At 40.6% G+C, this 15,465-nt stretch overlaps 1 protein-coding gene across 5 annotated transcripts in view; it reads right to left on the bottom strand.

Annotated features, from left to right (window-relative positions):
- Positions 1–15,465, bottom strand: part of LOC107654971 (mitogen-activated protein kinase kinase kinase 4-like) — a 31,814-nt gene extending 16,349 nt beyond the window's left edge. For 3 of the 5 annotated variants that reach the window (XM_016442329.1, XM_016442331.1, XM_016442332.1), the window contains exons 1-3: positions 14,991–15,464; positions 2,987–3,162; positions 827–2,151 (exon numbers count right to left, since the gene is read on the bottom strand). In XM_016442329.1, the coding sequence (XP_016297815.1) occupies positions 827–2,151; positions 2,987–3,162; positions 14,991–15,013 (1,524 nt within the window). In that variant the 5' untranslated portion in view covers positions 15,014–15,464. Of the gene's footprint in view, positions 1–826; positions 2,152–2,986; positions 3,163–13,809; positions 13,919–14,990 lie in introns of those variants that run through there. The other 2 variants (XM_016442330.1, XM_016442333.1) reach the window with 2 other exon arrangements.

The raw sequence follows: 15,465 nt of genomic DNA, 5'->3' as shown, positions 1-15,465 counted from the left end.
TGTTTTTTTTTTTCTTTTTTGACCTTAACATTTTTAATTAAAATGTGTTTAATCTCTTTTCTCTGGTGACCTTTGCTGGATTTCTCAAAACAATTAGTTTGCATAAACCCCACCTATTTCTTTCAATCCACTGCAGGCTTGCATTTAGATTTGCTTTCATCCAATCAACAACCAAAGAAATGAAATTAGTTGAATGAAACTAAAATGAATTCTCCTCAGATGTATTTCACAATACAGAAGAAAAGATCTGTTGTTACTTGTCACATCGCAACTTTGTCACTTAAAATGCTGACTTCCACCTCAGCTAGTGATGTAGATTAGCCTAATTTGTTGTGTGAAAAAAGAAAAAAGAAAAAGTCAGATATATATATATATTTTTTTTTTTTTTTTTTAACAAATCTGCCGATATGGTTCACAAAACTGGTGGAATGATTCATTCACCAATCTAACTCATCTACTTCACTGACTCAATGACCCATTTGCGGAGGTAAACAGCTCACTGGACGTAAACAGAATCATTTGTATGACAACGTTTTGACCTTTTGGAGCTTGAAGATCTAGTTCTCATTTATAGCAACTGCATGGAAGAGCGACCAGTAAAGTTCCCCTTTTGTGCTCAAAAGAAGCAGAAAAGTCACAGTTCTGGAACAAAATGAAGGTGAGGTAATGATGAAAGTGTTCTTATTTTGGGGTGAACTAATCCTTCTCAGCTTCTCATTCTTTCCAACCTTCCATAAAGCCAAAAGGAATGTTTTCCCATTTCCTCCGATATTCCACACGTTCACAACCAAACTAACATTCTGCCAACACTCAGTTGCTCTCTCACCTCTTGAGTGGGCATGTGACTCAACAGAGCAGTTCTGGACCTCTGCAGCGAGCGGTCCATCAGCTTGTGCAGTCTGAGGATCAGTTTACGCAGTCCCATCTGTTTAAGTGCCTTATCCACAAAGGGCCTGTACATGGTGGTGGGACAGTAGCAGGTCTCGTTGTCCCGCGGGAGGAACTCCTCTTCTGACAGGAGGCGTGAAAACTTTGGCGTGGAGCAAGGCGACTGCTCCCCGTCACTGGTCGCCTCACTAAAGGTCCTTTCGTCCCAGTCATTGTCGGCCGTGAAGGTAGCAGTGGACTCTGTCTCATCCTCGTCCACCTCATCATCCTCATTACCACGGGAGCAGCGAGGCGAGGGGATCTCAAAGATGGGCCAGCCGATGCGGGAAAGGTCCCTGAGGCCCAGCACGGTGCCCATCACGCGCAGCTTCTGGTTCAGGTCCTGAGTGATGTTGAGCCACAAGCAGAGCGCCTGCACCCTGCCCTGGAAGTCTCGAGCTGCATACTTTTCGTAGTCCTTCTGCAAGGTTTGCAAAGACGGGTACAGAGCCTCCACTGACTCTAACAGCGACATGACCCGCTTGACCTGATCGAAAGCTACTCGTTGTCTTTGCAGGTGCTCCCGGCACTCCAGCACTGAGGAAAACGGAGCAGCGGCGTCAATTTCTCCCCAGGACGTGGAGCAGGTGCTAAAGCTAAACGGATCATTCCTGCAATTGGTTTCGCCAGGACAGAAGTTGCTCTCCTCGACTAAGACGTTGCTCTCAAGCCCAGCTAAGCTGCTATAGTCCACTTTGAAGTGCAGAACCTCGTTGATGATGTCAGGTATGGCTTGGCGGGCTGTGTATAGGTACAGGTCCTGCTCCACAACGCTACGGCGGGCATGCCAGGCCTGCAACTCCAACCAGATGACCTCATTGTTCTGGCCCATAATGGCCGTGTTCTCCAGGCCTCGCTGCTCCTTCTCTTTCTTCTTGGATGACATGGAGGTAAGCTTAAGCAGCAGCCGCAGAGTCTCAAAGAATTTGAGGCGGTCTGCTGGACAGTCTGTGCGCGAGGTCTGCCGGTGGGTGCGAACGGGCAACATGCCCAGGCTCAGGTAGGGCTTGCGGGGATCCATGTTTCTGGAGCCGATGGCACTGGTCTTGGACACCGGATCCAGCATGAAGGAGCCCTCGAACGTCTTCTTGCTGTCCCGCTCGTTGGAGCGCTGGTTGAAGCGCTGCTTCTTTTCTTGCTTGTAGCTGTGCTCTTCAGGAGGTTCGGCTGATCTGGCTCCCTCTCGTTCTCGTTGAGACAACGGGCTGGAGGAACACGGCTTCTCTGTTGACGAAAGAGATGAAAGTTAGTGACAGAGACAACAACAAAAAAGTCACATTTCTATATATATTTAGTCTGCATTTTTCTGCAATTTACTTATTGTATTATTTACAAGCAATACAAGAGAATATTAATAGGGTGCTCGATTTAACGTTAATTTGGTTTGATTACTGGTGTAAAAATAATGTGTTAAAATTATCAATGCATTAAATTCACCTGGCCCAGACCTGTTCGGCATCTAAAAGCGCATACAGTTGCTGATGAATGTACAGGATGACAACTAACTGCATGATGTACCTTATTAGAATGCAGTTATATGCCCCTAAAATTTAATATATGAGGGCAAAAATGCCCCTGGATGGGGTTTGTCTTATATTTATATCATATGACATAGACAGCAATATCACAGAAGCAAAAATAGAATTGCAATGTGATACTGATTTTATACAACAGTTTAATAAACAAGAAGTTAATATTTTGTTACATTTTAGATACAATATTGTCTGGTTTTGCTCAATTTCACAACCAAAAATAGTTCCAAACAAAGCAACAGCCAAACTGAATATGGTTGACTATTTTTTTTTATCAGTTATCACCAACTTTGCTCAGTTGTTGCAGCCCTAGTTATTATTCTTCGATGAAATATTCTTTTAATTATTCTTCCCCCTATTAATTAAACGTCAGTGCACAGAGCTGGAGGTACTGCAGGGTTTTTTTTTTCAGTCAACATGATCTTAAGCTCTTGAATGTCACTCCAGAATGATGGCTGTGTACCACTGACATCACTGGGGCCCTAACACCATATGTTTCAGAAATTTGCAAAGTTAAGGGCTCTCACCTTTGCCCTTTGACCCCTGGCTGCTTCTCTGGTGTTTGTTGGACATGCGTTTTATCTGCCGAGGAGTGCGGGGAGGGGAGGTGCTATAGAGAGTCTCCTCTTCCTGGCTGGGCTCGTCCCAAGACTCATCCACCTCAGTGTTCTGCTGGGGCACATCTTTGGACGAGTCCTTGAGCCTGAATAGAAATCACAACAATCCAAAATACGAGTATGAAACAGAACCTGAAGTGCAGCTTTGAGCAAAACTAAAAAAGCTGAACCACATTTTTGTTATCAAAATAGAAGAATTTAAGAAAATAAATCCACAGCAAGGTCTAGAAGCACATTATAAGGGTCTTTCCATTTTTAAGAGGATTACAAATCGGAAGAGGAAATTCATCCCATAGACAATGAAACGAACAAAAAAAAAGGACTGATTTGCTAACTGGTGCAAAACTCGCCATCATGCTGAGACAAACTGTGTATGTAGGTGTATTTGGACACGTGCATGTCTGTGTGTGGGAGGAAAATGATATTGATACAGGGTCATTGTCAGGCTATGGAGGAAGGGATCACTTTCACAGTAGGGTCAGACTTTGGTTAATATGTTAATATGTGATTCCACTCACAAAGACCACTCAGAGCAAAGCCAGGAGTCATCCATCTGCCCCTCACACATACATAAATTCACCCACAATCCCCAGGGAGTCTCCAGCCAGACCAAAAGTCCCCCCAGACACCTGCTGCAGGGTATTGTGGTCCTCGTGCCAGAACATTCAGACACAACCCGCCTGACATTCTGCACCCCACCGCTGCCGCCACTTAACATATGGATAACACCCCAAGACCCATCATTTACATTTAGCTGACTCACATCACTTTAGCACCGTTTACTATGGTTGCACAATTTGGGGAGGAAAAATCTAATTGTGACTTTTCTTATAAAAAAATTATTTGAAAGTAAAACTGTATAAATACAATACTAATGTATTTATCGTCTTAATTTCTTTATTTTCAAACTTAAAAATGACTTTGTTATGTTTGAAAACAGCAAGGAGCCCTTAAAGCTTCTCTTTTGTTGACAACAGTCAGTTTATAAGTGCTTCTTATTACAAGTTTGGGAGGATTGTTGGCACGATGCATTCCCAAATGCGACCCAAACTCACAGTGCATGCAGAGATGTTCATGAGGAGCAGCATTTTCTGCAAATCAAGCCATTCTGAGACACTAAGATTATGAGCTGCTAATGTTTAAAACGCCACATTGCCATTCTTCAAATATGCAGCACATATATTTAATTAAGCTGCAGACTTTGGGATTTGACAATCATGCTAAGCTAAAGTCATATCACGCTTTCAGCTACTTTGATCAATCGTGCAACCCTACATTTACACTCACTGCATGCAAATTAATGTGTGTTTTTCAACAATGAACACAGCAAGCAATATCATAATTTCTGAAAACTCGACCACACAAGCAATAAGAAAGTTTCCATAACTACTACTACTTTCTTTCTATGAGCAAATATGCACAATCACATGTAAATAACATCTGTACAGAAAGCAAACTAGTTGCATGCAGGGTTTCTGTGCAAAATTTAGGCTCAAACAGCCTAGTTCAACTCTCAAAAGCTTGCTGGGAGAGTGACAGAGTGTTGAAGGTGCAGCCCTGGGCAGAGTCTATAACTGTGACCAAACCCTTCAGGAATGACACAGGAAATGGTGAAATCACCCAAGCTCCGGCTGTTTGTTTGGTTGTTATGACGTATCTTCACTGAATGCTGCTTGAGCACTAGAGCAGAAAGGTCTAGAGAATTCTGCCTCTGTACTATCACCCCACTGAAAGGCATCCAACCCGCAGGAACACCACGGAGTGCAACCCTATAACGCGCAAAAGCAACACAAGCTGTTGATTTACTGCTGCATATGGAGCTCAGGTCTACTGAATAGCTTGTCCAAGGTTATCAGGAACAAACTATACAGCAGAGGAATGTTACAGCCTTTGACGAGGGCCATCAACAGAGCTGACCACATCTGCCTCGCTGCAGTCAAGAGAAGCCAGTGAACTCTGACCCCATCCGCCACTGGAGTCATTGTTGTAGCCTGCAGCGCTTCATTGTGTGCGAGCGGCACATGGACCAAACGGTCTCAGCGTCTAATGGCTGGCTGCAGCCAGTGATAGGAATGTATGATATTGCTGAAATTATTCATGTTTTTTAATACTTCTGACAATATTCTATATACTAAAGAGAAATTTTTAAGTATTTATTCAAAAATCAGAATTTGGACCGAATGGGGCCCACTATGATCCTTTATATTATAACATGCTCATTGGACCTGGAAACTCAAAAAAAAAAAAAGGTCCTGGGCCCCATAAAGTTACCCCCTAAATGAACATGATCATATGCAAAACAAAGTGTACAACTCTTTATAAGAACTTGGGAGCTCAATTTGCAATGTTAAACATTTTCACCCCAAAATCAAAAGGGGCATTTTTAAATAAACACTTCTATTCAACAAGTAGGCATTAAATTGATTTTTTTTTTTTTTATCTAAGTTTATTCTTTTATAACTTTCTATTCATCAAAGCACCCTGACAAAAATTTATTACTGTTTCCACAAAAATATTAAAAGCAGGGTAAGTGATTTGGTTCAAAAATATTTTGTTATGCTGGTAGAAAGTCTCTTCACATCTGTTAGCAATCACTAGGTTTAGTGGTCTAAATGAATTTATATGTATTTATATGATCGGTGGAAGGTGTAGGAACATAAAAGGTTTGTCCAATCATATCCCTCGGTCCGAACATTACGACAGACTGTCTTACCTGCCTGTGAACATATGTATTTGCATATCTCCACGCATTCAGTTACGCTATTGCAGACCAAGTGAGAATGGAAGACGTTATCATTGTAATATTATGCGATTTGTGTTGTGATGTTTTCTCACTGGTGAATGAGACATGAGGTAATCTGACAGCATTGCATTTAACCCTCCACCAACACAGTCTCTCATCGTGTTGCTGGTTAGCCTCTGGTCTGCCTGTGCGTGTTCATGTGTTTTGGAGGTGTGGCTTTGGAGAGTGATTTGCAGGGAAGGTGGGATCTTATGCTTTCAAAGTTAGCTTGCTATTGCTAGGCTCTCTGAAATCGCCTACCCTACCTTTAAACAGCACAACTGTTTTCAACAGTGACTATATTTACAATTATTATTATTTTTCCAATAATCAGAGTAGGACTTAATCGCATTGTATGATGTTTACATGTCAAGAGCAAAGCTCTTCACTTCCGTTTACAACAGAGTATGTGGAGCGGCAACAATTTCAATCCGCGCATTTAATAATCACTCCGCTCCAGCTCCTCCTCCGGTTTCACCATTTTCCACTCCGGCTCCACTCCTCGCTCACTGATATCAGAAACACTGCTCCGCGGCTAAAGTATTTCAGTATGTTTGAAATATCACAGTTCTGTTCATAACGTATATTAAAAGAAAAAATAAAATAAATAAAATGACAGGAGCGTTTCAAAATGGATTATTGGAACACTAGTAGTGCTGTGTTCAAAATATCGATACGACGATGTATCGTCACAGATATTTGACGATACGAGCATCGATACAGCTGGCCCTGTATCGATATTGTGGCACGTGTGCAGCAGTGGACCGCGCTTAATTTGTTTAAAATTTTACAACGTTTAAAATTGAGTAGAAAAGTGCGAGGTTTCTAAAAAAGAAAGAATAGAGCATATATAGGCTACAACAAGGTTTAATCTGGCCGCAGAGGAACACATCTGGGTTGCCTGATATAAAGAGACGTAATCGCCAAAACAGAGCTTCACACTTGCGCAATACGGAAATATCTGCTAAGTGTGCTACTTATCCTTGTCAACCTGGCAACCATGTGCACGCGCGCTCTCTCTCCACTGTGGATAAACGTGCTTGCTTTCTGAAAACACCACTTAGCTTGCAGTTTAGCGATCTCCACTTCAATGTTCTATTCTCAGAAAATTGTAATTCATCGAGTGTTCATTTATGAGAGAGAGGAGGTGTAATCAACTGTTCATTTACGACACAGAGAGAGAGAGAGAGAGAGAGAGGCTGTGTATGTATGAATTACCACCGTTTCGCCGCGTTTCTCTATTAACAGTAAAGCTGTGGCTTTAATTCCTTTAGAAACAATGATGCTACCAGCTATTTTTGAGAAAGATAATGTAGCTCTTGAGCGATTAAGCTATTTAGTTGATAAAACTGCGGGGCAGCGCTAAAAAGTTTGTTCCTGAATTTCTGAGTTCGGCCGCAGCGTGATCTGTGTGTGTGACTGCACTAAACTGCTTCTGTTTCACATAAATGCTGGCACAGACGTGCATGTTCAGCTAGAGTCGCTTTCAACTCGTCCATCTTCGGAAGCGGAGCTGCGCGGAAAGTCCATGCTTTTTGCAGTGCAAATTTTGTTTGTGATGAAAATAACTATGTTTTTATCAGTTATTTTACCTACGGATCGCTGCATTTCTTACAGATTTCTACTCATTCGAAATCGGATGCAGATGAAGTAGCACTGTATATGATTATTGATTACATTTGTTTGAATGCATTATTGAGAGAGCGATTGCGTGTGAATAAGTGTTGTACCTGTTTAAATCATGATTTCACCTGAAAATATTCAGTATCTAGAGGGAACAAACAAATTCCTTAATAACTACCCTATAACTTCCCGCTATATCCATTGCCGTCAACATAGCCTTCACATTCTTTCTGATTCGAGTACTCCTTCTCTATCAAGCTAGCTAAATATGTTTAATGTGAATTCTTGCTAAATGTGCAGTTATATTACGGGCCGTTGGCATGAATTGTAGGCCTACTCGTGATGGAGCGGTGGTGGAGCGCTCTTGGAGTGAATGAAAACCACGATGCTCCGACTTTTTAAAAATCCGCTCCTCGCTCCATTCAAAATCACACCGCTCCGCTCACATACTCTGGTTTACAAGCAATTCCCATTATTCGTATTATTCGCTAAGAATTGTGGTTATTTTTTACCGCCATTATTCACATATCCCAATGCACAGCACAAATGATGGACTCAGAAAGAGTAGGTGTGTTACTGGCCACTGTTTTAATTTATTTACGTCTAATGCGAAACACTTTTGTATGGTTGTATTCCATGCATGTCGGCGCCATAGAAATGTGATGGCAATTCACCACAGAAATGCAATGCTTTCATCCCCGCCATTGTTTCTAATCTACGTATTACTGCAGGTGCGTGTCATGTCATTCATATATGTCATGAGCGCATGCGCACTTTGATCAGAGCAGCAATAATGCAATTAAGGTGTTTATATGCCTGTATATTTCGATTAAAATCGGCGTACGCCACCTATGCTAATACGATTATGCTTGCTATGATTATGAGCTTAATTACGTTATTTAGATCGAAGTATTGCATTTAACATGTGGTAAAGTTTAATCGCAACATTGCCAAAATCTCATATCACCAAATCCACATATCAGAATGATTTCTGAAGGATCATGTGACTGAAATCAGGCTGAAAATGTAGCTTTGCCATCACAGGAATAAACTACATTTTAAAATACTGAAATACAAACATTTTCTTTCTTTTGATTTTGGGGCAAAATATGACCTGGATATTTCTTGACAGTTTTCTTCACCCTGTATTTGCTATTTTTCCCTTCTGTTACAAAAACACAAAAATCCAGCATACATTTGTAATGAACAGACAAATAAATGAAATCGTTTTTCAAAGGACATTCGCAGACATGGCCAAAACCTAAAAGAACACCATGTCACAGACAATACAGAACAAAGAGTAAGCCATGCTGCAAACTTATGTAACTTTGACATTAGACCTTGCAAGCAATTCTATGCTACTGCTGGCATGTGCACACACACACACATTCACACACTTCCTTCTCTAACACGCAGACAACATCCCTGCTGAGCCACTGGCTGATTGACTCTGCCCTGCAAGACACATGAAGACCTGATTGGGCACTATCAGTCACCACTGACACACAGGTAACCAAAGATAGACACGCACACAAATATTTCTCACTTTCCGTTATTATCAATGCTGAAAATAATTGTGATGATTACTATTTTGTGGAAACCAAGAAATGTCAGGTTTCTTTGAAGAACAGAAAGTTAAAAAAAACAGCATTTATTTGAAAAGGAAATCTTTTGTAACATTATAAATGTCTTTACTGTCATTTTTTAGCAATTTAACGTGCCCTTGCTGAATAAAACTCACTGACCCAAAAACCTTTGAATAGTAGTGTGTATCTGCAAAACAATGCATCATAACAGCAATTAGACAAAAAAAAAATCTAACAGATTAATTGATTATTAAAACATCCATATGACCTTTCCCCACAAGCACTGGAAATAAAATCCAGAGACGTTGTTAGTAAACAACTCCACTGGCCTGTGATGTTCCCTTGAGTGTTTTTCTCTGAGCTCATGTCGTCATGCAATTGATATTCAATATTTCCTCACAGACACGAAGGTACAATCCGTGTAAGGAAGTGTAATGATTCTGGTTTGGGTTTTTGCATATGTGGCTCTGAGCCTGCAAAGAAAGATTGAAGTGTGAAAAATTGAAGTGTGTCATTTCTGTATCTCAAGCAGCACCAAATAAAATTGCAAGTAATTTGTTTGAGCAGCCCGAATGAGAAGAAAACACCGGATCATCTAATGCTGAATGTTTGCACTGGGACTGTTTAAAATCAACCTTATTTGCAGTTCTAAATGGTGCTAATGTTTTGGTGCAGAAATTATACATTAGAGCTTTTTAACATGTTCAAAGTAGTTATTTTGTGAATATTTATTAACATTAATCAAATGCACAGTAGATAGAAGTGTCTACAAATGTGCAAACTGGTAAACTGGTTTCCATGGCCTGTCAGAATTATGTCCTACTGCACAGTCAAAGGCGATGCACTCGGGACATTACTAAACTGTATTACCAAGCCTATCAAGATGCAGAACAACTCTTTCATTCCTGCACATTTTCCTTATTGTGAAAGCAGCAAGCACTTGAGGTTTCTTATTGATTTGCATCCTCCACATCACAACATACATGCACTTCCATGCTAAGAATACATCTGCATTCTGCAAGAAAACAAATTTTCTATAATTGCATGATTCAAACTAGATTAAAGTAATGTTGCTTGTTAAGTTAAAGGTTGGCCTCTTAAATAAGATCTATATAGGCACAAATTAGATCTATGATTCATTGCTATAATTGTAGCCTATACAACTTATGCATGGAGTGACTGATGTTGGCCGTGGATGAATGAAATGGACAATAGCACAAAGTCACATTATGAAAAGTGAGTTCCAGGAATGCTAAAGCAGACTTCCTCTAATTTTAAAACAAGCCACTTCCTTTGCTCTATTTCCCATCACTATGCCACAGATTTGTACAATATCATTTCCTGTGTCCGCATAATGACCATTTGAGCCCACAAGGCAGAATTACTTATGTGTGTGTGTGTGTGTGTGTGTGTGCGTGCGCGCATGTGGATGGGTGACATTAAGACAAGAGCATGCGGAGCAGAATGGACTGAGTGTTGCATGAGGGACCAATGAAAACCTACCAACCTTGTCTAGCCGATACCTCTGCATTGAGGACTCAACATAAGCCGCTATTCTAAGCTCCACGCCTGGTGAACACCCTCTCCGGACAATTGAAAGCATAATGGAAGGTATTACATGAGAAACTAAAGACTGTTTTGGGAGTTTAGCTAGACAAGCGATCGCTTTAAGATGATGTGTGTTACATCTCTGTATTTCCTTCCTGAAGACAAGTCAAAAAAAGGACACAGTGGGCTGAAGCTCCGCTGGGCAGAGAGATGCAGGTGCTTGGCCAACATACAAACCAAAATACTAAACTTGCAACCAAAATATAGCACATAGAGGAAAGAATTATCAGAAACATGCATATAAAACCACAGAAGCATCATGTGTGGCTTCAAAGCACAGCTGTGTGAACTACTAGGGCTGCTTGGAATATCCAATATTTAATACATAATCTAAATTATTTTGGCAATGACGAAAAACGTTTTTATTTGGCTAGTAGGCCAATTTTGTGCAAACTCCTTAGGTCACATATGCTAAATTTATTTTTTTAAATGACAAAAAAAAATTATATCATCTACTGTATTCAATATTATCTCTTTTTACAATTTCAGTTCAAAACACTGATTGAACTATTTGCTTGCATCACTCATGCAAAAATGTTTACTGCATGCCATTTTGCATGTTTTTGAACATCTTACTAAATAAGGTAAATACTGCTGTTTACTGCTACATTATTTTGCAAAGATAAATGAAAATTATGCATGTTTGTGAGATAAGCATGCCTTGATTATATTTTATTGTTGTATTTATATTAATTACCATTTCAGTTTCACAAGCTATTTCTTGGCAAAAATTCAGCATTCCAAAATCATAAACATTACAATCACTATTAACTTATTCATATTTTGAATATACATAACGCCACTGATAAAAGATTTAGTTTTTCTGGGTCTGTTTTACAAAGCATTACCTGCATAGTCTGTCCTGCTACAAATCATTGTCTTATGACATAAACAATTGAACAGACTAAAACGTACTCGGTAACAATAGGCACGTTTCCATTACAGATTTGCGCAAAACTTTGGCGATATGTCTCATATCTTACGTCTGACGCCTGAATACTATGGGATTTTGGCCAGACGGCTGGCGAGCGTATACACGTTTGTTCTCTTGTCAGTTTGCATAGCAAGAGCAAAAATTGCACAAAATACACCTCATAGACTAGAGTGGTCGCGATCAGCTCCGGTGGCCGTTTCGGAGCCGTAACGTGCCGCAGACGTGTGCAGTGTAAATAGTCTAAGTATTAATTGCAGGGAAAGCCCCTTATACTTGAGAGCAGCCACATATGAAGTGTCGAGCGTAAAAACTTTTTTGCGATATATGGGCGTTTTTGCGAAATTGACGCGTTTCCATTAGGCGTATTTTCAATTCGCAATTTCAATTTGCGCAATTTGAAGGGTAATGGAAATGCGCCTAATGGCTTTAAGGGAAAAACAATGATTTAACAAAAGTCAGTTAAGACATGGTACTGAAAGCAATCTGAAGCATTGCACCACGGACTGTGCAAAGAAATAAATTAAAGAGTTCCAGCCATGGGTGCCTCCAGGACGTGAGGCCAACATTCTTTTAGTGCACCACATCCTGGAATTGAGGCATGCTTGTGGTCATAAATGAGCAGGGAAGGGATTTACAGCATGCTACACAATGACGTAAAACGTCAAAACATCAGTTCTGCAAGTTAAACAACCATATAGAAGAATTGTTTGCTTGACAGCTGCAGAAAAACCAATAACCTTACTGAATAATATACGCACTAAAGATTCCACAGTGTTCAGAGGCATCAACCTGACCTTAAGTTACCAAACAAGGCCAAGAAATACATTCTTGACACACTAAGCAATTTTCCAACCTATAAATGCCAATGCACTCTGATTTTACAGTTCACCTCAAAGCAGCCCAGTTTACATGAACTGAACAATAAAAAAAGAAAGTAAAGTGCACAACAAATCTCTGGTCTTGCATACTAAACCAGTTATCTCTACCATTAACACTTACCAATGAAAGCAGTTTATCAAGAAGAATTGCTAGGAAGGGTGGGGAGAGCAGGAAAAGAGACAAAACAAGGCATTCTTGAGAAGCTGTTGCCAGGCATTCAGGGCAGTTTCGGTGATGTTGCGTGGGATCATAAGAGACAAAACTATGAAAACACTCCAACAAAACATTCCACAGGGCTTTATCAGCTGAAACCCTGTGCACATGGCAGTGGGCAAACAACACTTTCTGAACCTGATCTTAAACAGAAGGACTCAAATGCAAGAGGACATTTACGACAGCAAATAACTGCACTGCAAAAAAGGCATGTGGCCACAGGCCAACAAGAGATATGGGGGGAAATAATTTGCCAGAACAAGCTGTACAGTTCATATAGGTCTCAAAAGAACTCCAAACATCAGTGAATAAAAAAAAAATAAAAAAAGCACAAACAACTAAATTCCCTTATTACAACACTTGGAAATTAGATGTTGCACGTCAAATCCAAGAATTCCTGCTCAGTAGAGCGCAGCCGGGTGATTTCTGGGAATAGCAAATCAAACATTGCCCCAACTCACTGAGGGAGTGTGTGTCAATCTGACTCATAGGACTCGTGATGGACCGGTGTTCTGACGATTTGTGTTACCCTGTCAGATTTTGCTACCTCTCATTAAAACAGATGGTAGCATAATTCAATAGCGAAAAGTGCTACCTATCAGATTTTGCTTTCAGCATGATATTAATCAAGTGTGAGGCTTTATTAACATGTACAGCTACACCAACCCTAAACCTACCCTTACAGTAGGATAAATAAAGTGTTGGTAGCATAATATGATAGGTAGCATTATTTGTTAGAACACCGGCTGGATATTTTATATTCAATCACGACTGTTGCTTCATACCGGTTATCGGATCAACGTCCAACTTTACTCATAGTGCTTGTTGTTTTTTAGAGTTCTGTGCAACTCAAATTGCACTCGAGGAATGATGCAAACAAACTTGAACATTGAACCGACAATCTCAAAATGTATAATCGCACCCTGAGATCGAGACCGGATATAACCGATGATCTGTTCATGCAACAACACACTGAAATGGTACACATTCCTGAAACTTTAAAAGGCACACTGCAGAAACTGAAAGAGAGAGGGACCCCGCACATAACGCGCGCTAACGTTAGCCGAGTACGTTACAATTATCTTGCACATAGACGCACAATCTTTACCTTTCCCACAGGTCGGCTTGTTTCCATCAACACTGTGTTTTCCTCACAGAAACGGACGTAATCTTGCATACGCTTGCTTTGAGGCAGCTGTTTTCAATCCTTGTACAAAAGCTTGCAACTTTAATGTGAAATTCTGCTTATTGTTGCGCTGCAAAGCAGGATCACTTTGTGGCAGGAAGCGAGCTGCAGCGATGCCCGATTCGTGAATGAATCATTCTAGGGAGTCGGTTCTTTTCGAAGAATTGAACTGCATACAAAGCAATCTGAATTGGACTGAATCGACCTGGGATGTGTTTCCCAAAAGCAACTATGGTCGCAAGTTCCATCCATCGTTACTAGAGTTCAGTGGAACTTATCACTATAGTTACTGTAGCTGACGATGCTTTTGGGAAACGAACCCCTGAGCGGTTCAAGTCAACCCATTAAAGGGTTAGTCCACCCAAAAAAAATGAAAATTCTGTCATTTTTCTGTCCAAATATTTATTCTGCTTCAAATTGTTCCTGACCTGTCTTCATTCATTTATTCTGCTGAACACAAAAGACGATATTCTGAAAAATGTTGGTAACCAAACAGTTATCAACAGTTCCCATTGACATTTTCCACGCTATGGACGTCAAGGGGTACCAGCTGGTACTGGTTGGTTACCAACATTCTTAAAAAATATATATATATATATTTTCCAGAATTTCCACTAAAGAAATAAACTTTTGAGTACTAAAAATAAAAGATTTGAACAACCAAAGGGTGAATAAATGATGATAAAATGTACATTTTTGGGTGAACTAATTATATAAACTTTTTTTCTCTATTCCAGTTTTATCAGCACACATAAGTTTTAATAAAGCATTTTATTAAAACGCAAGGAACGTTTATTAGTTTAAGTTTTTGCTTTTAAATGAGCTAAATCACGGCTGCAGCAAACTGAACATACATTAAATTATCCTTATTAATACATTTTATTATAAACTTCTGCTGAAGCGAGCGATTCGCGAAAATGACTCGGATTTCCCATCACAAGCGGGTTGAAGCTGCAGCGCGCATGCGCTCTAGTCGCGCCCAATACGGTCTCAATAGGTGCACTATTTGGCAGCGTGTCCTGTGCGTAATCACACACACATATATGCATACAGACACACAGACTCAAAACGCGCTCGCGCTGGTTCTGATGCGCTTCCCTTACCTGATCTCATCCGGAGGCTCCATAACCGGGGCCGAATCGACGGGAGTGTTTTCTGTTCACCCGTGCATGAAACAGAACATGTCCAGGAAAAGAGAGGTCGACTTTGCAAAGACTGGTGTGTGATATGAGTCCCGGTGCACACGTTCTTTCTCTACCCGTCTGCAGAGTTGAGGCTCGCCTGTGTGTGCACTGACGCCATGTTTCCAGCAGCGAACCGCTGATGAGGGAGTGACACACACTGACTCTACGGCAGCTCGTGCAGTACACCAGACCCGCTGCTGCCTGCGACCGACCGGATTACGGCCGCCCTGTTCAGACGCTCCCAGGAACTGCAGAAAAAAAGACTTTACTGATCCATCTGCCAGATTTTGACCTACGCTTTCGGATATAGGGGCGCACAAATGCATTGTCCACACCCCTTAAAATAGCCTAATAATGTAATTTTATAAAAGGCATGTTTCTTTCGTAACTGTAG

This window comes from Sinocyclocheilus anshuiensis, unplaced genomic scaffold (assembly GCF_001515605.1).
Source record: "Sinocyclocheilus anshuiensis isolate Anshui unplaced genomic scaffold, SAMN03320099.WGS_v1.1 scaffold487, whole genome shotgun sequence".
In the NCBI taxonomy this organism is placed as follows: domain Eukaryota; kingdom Metazoa; phylum Chordata; class Actinopteri; order Cypriniformes; family Cyprinidae; genus Sinocyclocheilus; species Sinocyclocheilus anshuiensis.
The sequence above is the reverse complement of the archived record's forward strand: the minus strand, read 5'-3'. Positions and strand labels throughout refer to the sequence as shown.